The sequence below is a fragment of the Acomys russatus genome, chromosome 25 (assembly GCF_903995435.1).
Source record: "Acomys russatus chromosome 25, mAcoRus1.1, whole genome shotgun sequence".
NCBI lineage: Eukaryota > Metazoa > Chordata > Mammalia > Rodentia > Muridae > Acomys > Acomys russatus.
This window is the reverse complement of record NC_067161.1, coordinates 33,388,464-33,396,354: the sequence shown is the minus strand read 5'-3', so window position 1 is coordinate 33,396,354 and position 7,891 is coordinate 33,388,464. Positions and strand designations below refer to the sequence as shown.

The window sequence follows — 7,891 nt, the reverse complement described above, 5'->3', positions numbered from 1 at the left end:
GCTCATGGGTTATTCTACCAGTTCTACCCTAAACTTCATTCAGTAATCCAAACAGGAAGCTGGTGTCTACCTAGCATTTCTGCTGTTCACTGGGAACTGCAGTCTCTTTTGCCAGAATCCCTAAACAAGTCTACCATGACAGGTGAAGCCGCAACCACACTTATCTTACACTGTGTTTCAGGTGCCTAACACATCCAAGGTGGGTTTTTTCACTCCGCTTCTTGGCTGTGTGTAGGCACACAGATGCCACGGCCCACCCGTGGAGGTCAGAGGACAACCTGCAAGTCTTCACTCTTCCTTTCTACCATGCAGGCCCTGGGGATTGAACTCAGGCTGTCAAGCGAGGCACAGAGCTCTGCCCGACTGAGCTCACCTCACCAACTTTCAGTGCAGCTTTGAAAAAGAGGGAAAATGTTACTTCAAAGCCAAGCATTATGCCACAATATCCTTGCACATTAAAGTCTGGAACCAAACAAAAAACTGTGTTTGAAAGCATGGTATCTGGAAGTGGGTGAGCGGCCACACCTAATGTACCAGCGCTTGAGAAGCACGGCGGCCGTGGTCTGAGGCCAGCCCAGGCTGCTGAGTGAGACCCTACCTCAAAAACTAGAAATAGAGTAAAAGAAAGAGGGAAAACAGCATTTGGGCAGCAGCAAGTAAGGAAAACCAGTAGTGCTGGGCCCCGTGGAACTAGCTCGGGTTCGTGTCTTTCAAAGGGAACACTGCTGCCAGAGGCACAATCAGTGGAAAACAACAACTACACAAAATGTAAGGTAATGTTTAAATCACATTTCAGACACCTTATTGAATCTAGCTCTAGAGAACAAATAAAAAAAAATTATATACTCCTTGTTTGTGACATTTAGTTCCCAAAGCACCACGGCAAAAGAGAGTGCCCCTCTCAATCAGGTACTACCTGCCTGTGGCAAACATCTGCACATCATATAAAAGTAAAGCAAATTAAATGACATAATAAGCAAACTCCAATCACAGTGCCTTAGAAAATATAGTCATTGGTGATCTTCAGAGAAGGCATGGCCTCATTCACGTTCTGGTCCAGACGATGGTACTCCACAGTTTTGGAACACAAGCCATCACGCCACTTCCTGCTTTGAACTAGGAGAAAAATCTGAAATCAAACAAAACAATTAGACATGCCAAAGAGAAAAGTTACCTGGTAACAAGTTTTGTAACAAGCATGCAGGATCTTGTTTAGGCTTTGAGACATAAAAACTAACATTAGCACTGGGCGGTGGTGGCCCACGCCTTTAATCCCAGCACTTGAGAAGCAGAGGCAGGTGGATCACTATGAGTTCGAGGTCAGCCTGGTCTACAAAAGTGAGTCAAGGCTACACAGAGAAACTCTGTCTCGAAAAGCCAAAAAATAAAACCTAACATTAGCACTAATAAGATGACACCCTCTGGAGTTTGTCAACAAGGCTACACAATGCTCCTGAGTGGGTGAGAGGAGGAGCTGGGAGCCACCTGCCCACAGGCCTGAGTGGCAGCACTCAGCTCAGCTAACATGTAACCTGCTGGTCTGTATGCTGCTTTGTCACTGGCTCAATGACCCTCAAAGATGAAGACATTCTGAAATTAACTGCTCCATCTTGTCCTTTCTCAGACAGAAAACTAAGGCCTCAAAGTGGAAGGAAGACAGTTTGAATGACAACACAGAGCTGACTCTCCAGAGCGCGCTTGAGTACCCTTTAGTATTCAGAAAGCCTCAACTACTCAGTGGCATGAAGGGACACCTGTCCCCCCATTAACCCAGGAAACTAATTCCAGCACAGAAACGACCATCACTGTGCTATTTCTGAACCCAAATTTGGAATCACCTAACTGTCCAGAAGGAATAGAGCACAATCACTTATCTAGACATTAAAGCACATTTTTAATAATATATTATAGTGTCAATGTGGACAGGGAAAGCTCGTGAGACCTCAACCCTACACAAAGAAATACAGGTAACTAAGAAGTGCTGGGAGCTGGACAGCAGTCGGCCTGGGAGAGGGAGGCGTGCACCCACGGGCTAACACTAAATGGCCAGCCCTAAAAACATGCATACAGGTCACAATATGCAAACTGAGCAGGTTATAGTTAAGAATACATATGTATATTTAAAAACATATGTAAATATATATTTAAGAATATATATATACACATAACAACAATTAATGCAAATAGAGGCCATGAATTTGGAAGAGCAAGGAGGGGTCTATGGAAGGAACTGGAGACAGGAAATGATAGAACTGTATTACAATCTCAAAAAGAAAAGGAAAAATGGGGAGAGAATATGCTGCAGGTGCTGTCCACAATTTGTTTGGCAAAACACAAGTCACAGCCCGTGGTGGTGGTGCACACCTTTAATCCTAGCACTTGGGAGGTAGAGGCAGGTGGATCAATATGAGTTCAAGCCCAGCCTGGTCTAGGTCAGCTAAGGCTACACAGAGAAACCCTGCCTCTAAAAACCAAAAAACCCAAAAAGAACACACAAGTTACTGAGGCTGGAAAAGCAGATGACAGTTAAGTCAGTGCTGCTTCTGCAGAGCACGGAGCTCAGTCCCGAGCATCCACCTCAGGCCCCTCCCAAGTGCTGTAACTCCAGCCCAGGGATTCGCCCTCTCTGCTGGCACTGCACTCATATGCACATGCATACGTGTGCACAGACACACACACACACACAACGAAAAATAAAGAAGAGATGTCTCAGCAGATGAAGACACTTGCCACATAAGCATGGTGACCCAAGTTCAATTTCTAGAATCTAGAAAAACATGAGAAAAAAAACTCCACAAAGTTGTCCTGACTGCCACACAAACACTATGGCATGTGCCACACACTCACAATTTAAATAAAATTTTAAAGCAAAATATAAAGTTCTACATGAGATAACATTCATTTTTAAATTACAGCATGTGTATACATGTATATTTGTGGACCAGAAATACTTTTTTTTTTTTTTTTTTTGGTTTTCAAGACAGGGTTTCTCTGGGTAGCCTCGGCTGTCCTAGACTCACTTTGTAGACCAGGCTGGCCTCTAACTCACAGGGATCCACCTGCCTCTGCCTCCCTAGTGCTGGGATTAAAGGCGTGCACCACCACACCATGCCCGGCTAACTACATTAATATATTTTAATGCTCTGAGAAGCAGTTTAAATTTTCTTTTTTTCCTAAATTCTTGAGATTTCTAAAGTCTCTACATTAAACATGTTGGGGGGGGGGGTGATCTCCTGGAACTAGAGTTACAGGTTATGTACCAGTATGTGGGTGCTAGGAACTGCAACCCAGTCCTCTGTAAAAGCAGCTAGTGCTCTTAACTACAGAGCCATCTATCCTAGCCTAGCTGTCGGTTTATTTCTGAGACACAGCTCCACACAGTCTAGGCTGGCCTTGAACAATAGTGACCCACCAGCTTCTACCTCCCAAGTGACAAGATCACAAGCACGGACCACCACACCTGGCTATACTTAAAGTCCTTTTCTTTCTTTTTGTTTTTGTTTGTTTGTTGTTATTGTTGTTGTTAAGGCAGGGTCTTAAATGTACAGCCCAAGCTACCCTGACCCTGATAACCCTGAGTCTCTGACCCTCCTGAGCTGGCCTGGGGTTACAGAAGTGTTACCATGCCCAGCTTATGCGGTGCTGGGAAAGGAACGGAGGGCTTCGTGTACACTAGGAAAGCACTCTACCCATGGACCACGTCCTCAGCCAGTCCTTGTATAACCAGAAAGCAACATTACTGCAAGACCATTACATCAGTGCACAACAAATTAAAAGGCATGTAAAGCTAATATTCTTGTTCCACAAGTATTCCCACTGAAGTATCATTATCAAATTAATAAATGCAAGCCAGGTGTGGGGTGGCTACCTCTGACCCCAGAACTTGGGAGGCAGCAACAGGTGGATCTCTGTGAGTTCAGGCCAGCCTGGGCTACAGAGTGAGTTCCAGGATAGTCAGGGCTACACAGAGAAGCCTTATCTGAAAAATACTAACTTGCTGGACTTTGGTTTTGTTCATTATGAAAAATGCAAGGAATTCCCTCGAAGCACATGCAGCATTATTCCTGATTTGTCTCATGTATCAGACTCCTAACTTCATTAGAAATGTCACCATTTTATCAGCACTTTTAACCTGACTGGAAAAACATATACAATACAACAGAGACAACAACATTGCAGAAAGGCTAAGATCCCGACTTACCTTCCTTTTGTTGTGATAGGTAACATAACCAACAGCTGCACAGAAAGCAAAAATAAGGAGATGAAAAAAGAAGTGGCTGTCTTCTCTGCTTGGAGGCGAGAGCTTCACGACCTCCACCGAGTCCTCGAACCCTGTGAAGCGCCTGCTTTCTTTGCTGAGCTCTATGTTGATGCTCTCCTCGGGCTCCTCGTCCCTGGGGTTGGTGGTCCAGTCATAGTCTGGCTCTCCATAGTCACCATTGTCCAGAGTGTCCTTGGCTGTGGAGGGGGAACTGTTGAGTGCCAGGAGATCCTCCTCTTCCATGCTGGGGTCTTCATTATTATCAGCCTCGTCCTGGGACACAGGAGCAGCAGAGGGGGTGGGCGCCAAAGAGGTGCCTCCCCCTTTCTCTGTAGTGGCAGGGGGAGGGATAGTGGTGCTGATCTGTTTCCCAGTGTGGTTTTCAGATGTCGACATAGCTGGAGGAGAAGCAGTAACGCTGTGCGGAGTATTCTCTGGTGTAACTGAAAAACAAAAGTACCCGACATTGCCAACCTTTTCTCTACTATGAGAGAACCATATTTATTGAATTTTTCACTAAGCATTTCTCTTCAGTATAAAAATTCCTGCAGCTTTCTCTTAAGGCCTCATTAAGTCTCAATGGCTAACAACAATTACATTTCTTCTTGGTCAGTTATCTCAGGTAATCATTGCTTTGCTCAGTAACAACTTGAACAGACTAAGGGACCTACTTCAGCACAGCCTGCTACTCAAAGAATAAGCAAGCATCAGCTTTCAGGTCAAGCAAAGTCTAATCCTCTTGCACCGATGTCCAACGGCCTGGCCTTCCTGCTCACACACTGGCTCACTCATTTGGCCAAGTCTAAATCAAACTCTTTATCCTCAAGTGCACCATTAGCTGTCCGCAGTTGGCCAAATAAATGATTTATTTATCCTTTGTCTTTTTCATCTGAAATTCAATGTGGAAGCCTCAGTGGTTTTGCTGCAATTTCCTGGTCCATTTTCCTTCCTACTCCTCGAAGCCTCTTCAAACTTCCAATATCTTTTCTGGTACTACCCCCCCCACACACACACACACACTTTTCACCTAGTGAAAGTCACTGCCTCCTTTAAAGTCTTCTCGGGTTCTCTATGCCAGCAACAGAGTAAAATGGGCCTAGCTGCAGGAAGCTCCTGAGTTCAACCCCAACACAGAGACTTGGGGTGGGGGTAGGGGGTTGCTGCTGTTTATTCTGGGCTGCAAGGCTGGCATGATGTTTAAAGTCCATCAGTATAATCCACACACTACCAAGCCTGGTGAACCTAGGTTGCACACGTTACACAAACATTAACTAAGCATAAGTCTGGTAAAATGTAAAATATTAAAGGACAAAACCAGAAAAGAGAAAGGATTAAAAAAAAAATCTTCAAAATCTGGAGTTCTTAAATTTTAGCAAAAAAAGCAAAAGCACAGTGCACAACCACTATTCTTCAGAAGACAGAATTTCTACTCTGTCAAAGAGCCTTACAAGTCAAAAAGATGAGCTGCAACACAGAGAAGCCACTTGCAAGTCCCATACCCAACCAAGGATGTGTTCCTAAAATAAAGAACTCTCAAAATACAAAAGAAAACAAACACTCCAACCGAAACAAAAGACACGGTGGGAATAGAGTGGACCTACGTTCCCTCTGGCCTCCACTCACACCTCAGCACACCAACTCCCCACCCCCACCTCCAACACACACACACACACACACACACACACACACACAGACACACACACACACCCCACACACACAAATAAATACATTAGTGCCCAAACTTAGCACCAAGGAAGAAATAAAAACGTGGAAGAAACACACAAGTACAGCACAGGAAAATAAGCTAAGCCTTTATCGGAATCACCTCATGCAGAGATGAGTAGGGTCCTGTTGGATGAAAAGAACTCACAGCAACTAAAGTCACTCTGCTGGGACCTTTGGACTTCATAGCTGGCCTTCACAAACACTGACCTTTTCTTAATTGGTAATACCTCTAGTTTAAAGGGTGTGTGTGTGTGTGGTGTGTGTGTGTGTGTGTGTGTGTGTGTGTGTGTGTGTGTGTGTGTCACACTTAGATGCAGTACCCACGGAGGCCAGAGGTTTCTGGTTACTCCGAAAGCTGCAGTTACAGACTGTTGCTTTAGATGCTTAAATGATGTCTGCACCCACCAGGGAAATCCTCATTACACTCTCCCAATTATAAAAGAGCCTTGGAAGCGCCAGTCTTTTCTCCCAAGGACTCCAAAATCCTCCAGGTAGGGCAGCCAGGTGCCTGCCTTCAGTGCTGCTCAGAAAACAGTGTACACAACCCACCATGGACATAAAGGAACGTGTGGTTGGCTGGACAGTCCCCCTTTGGCAAAGAAGATAATTATCCCAGTTCACACTATTTTTCATCTGAAAGAGACTCAATAAAGCCATGGGAGAAAATGATTGCACCTTGGACAAAAAGAAAAATGTGACTACTCAACAAGACGTTGTTTAATCATTGTTAAACTCTTAATAGCAGGTTTTCCCCCACTAAATCTCTGCTCCGGTTTACAAACTTCTTCATTCTCAATAAAGGCTTTAAATCTTGATTTATGTTGTAACATTTGCAATAAAAGAAAGTCTGTCTCAAATATAACAAATTCATTAAAATGAGGAGAGGGTGTTCTTGTTAAATCTCAGCTCAAAGAAGGGTATCACCTGCCGAAGACTCTCCTTTGTTCCTAAACTCCGCTCCTCCTCAGCAGTCCAACGCCCCCTGGACTCCGCCTCTATTGCCAAAGCATCAGAACCCCCCGGACCTCCGAGATGGAACCCCCCAAACAGCTCCCCTCCTCTTCCACTCTGAAACAATCGGATCAGTTCAGCCCAAACACTGGGTCACTTGCCCCATCTTTATCTCTGACCTCACCTTTCCCAAAGGAAAACAAAACAAAAACTTGCCCAATCTCAACCACTCTCTCAAACCCCCACTCTCTGAACTCCCCACTCTCAAGCATTTTGGGGACCACCCCAGACAGCGAGCGCCGTTCCTCCAGGGAGCGTATTCTTAGAGACTCTGTCCACGCCACTTTCCGTCCCCGCCCACCCACTCGGGTCCGTGAGTCTCACGAACCCACTTCTCAGGCCTGGGGAGACCTCACTTAGGGGCGCTTCCGATGCCAGGCCCAGCTCTGGCCGCGGGAACTCGGCTGGTGGGAACCACCGTGAGTCGGCGGCGCCCGGTGCCCGTAGGACCCGGCCCGGTCCCTCGCCGCCTCCCCGCGTCCATTACCAGAGGACAGGACGGGCGCGAGCAGCAAGGACAGCACCAGAGACCGCGCCAGCGCTCCGAGGCCCCCGGCGCCCGGCCTCGGCCGCAGCTTCTCTCGTGCAGCCCCGCTCATTCTACCCAGGGTGGCGGCGGCCATAACGGATTTGGCCCCGAGTCTGCGCTGTTGCTAGGGTCTGCGTGGTGACGTCAGAGACGCGGCCGAAGCAACTACGTCCCGACGTGATGACGCCACACCCCTGAAGCTGGAGGGGACGGGAGAGGTTAGCAAGGGAGCTGAGAAAAGCGAATGGAATGAGTTCTCTTTCAGCTGGTGGTGGTTGTTGTCTTCGTCGTCGACTTTGAGATGTATTTTAGGGGCTGGAGAGGTGGCTCGTCGATTAAGAGTACTGGCTGATGGGGGCTGGAGA

At 46.5% G+C, this 7,891-nt stretch overlaps 1 protein-coding gene across 1 annotated transcript; it reads right to left on the bottom strand.

Moving 5' to 3' along the window:
* Nucleotides 1-751: 751 nt before the first annotated feature.
* On the bottom strand, nt 752-7,651 carry C25H5orf15 (chromosome 25 C5orf15 homolog). The gene is made up of 3 exons (XM_051167709.1): nt 7,485-7,651; nt 4,202-4,704; nt 752-1,129 (listed from the first exon to the last, which is right to left on the bottom strand). Exons 1-3 carry the CDS (start codon nt 7,618-7,620, stop codon nt 998-1,000), a joined length of 771 nt encoding a protein of 256 aa, XP_051023666.1. The 5' UTR covers nt 7,621-7,651; the 3' UTR covers nt 752-997.
* Between the last annotated feature and the right edge of the window lie 240 nt (nt 7,652-7,891).

Coding starts and splice junctions, on each gene's coding strand:
- C25H5orf15 (XM_051167709.1), bottom strand. CDS start 7,620: ATGGCCGCCGCCACCCTGGGTAGAATGAGCGGGGCTGCACGAGAGAAG. Junction 4,705..7,484: donor CGCGCCCGTCCTGTCCTCTG/GTAATGGACGCG, acceptor TTTGTTTTTCAG/TTACACCAGAGAATACTCCG. Junction 1,130..4,201: donor CCTATCACAACAAAAGGAAG/GTAAGTCGGGAT, acceptor GTTTGATTTCAG/ATTTTTCTCCTAGTTCAAAG.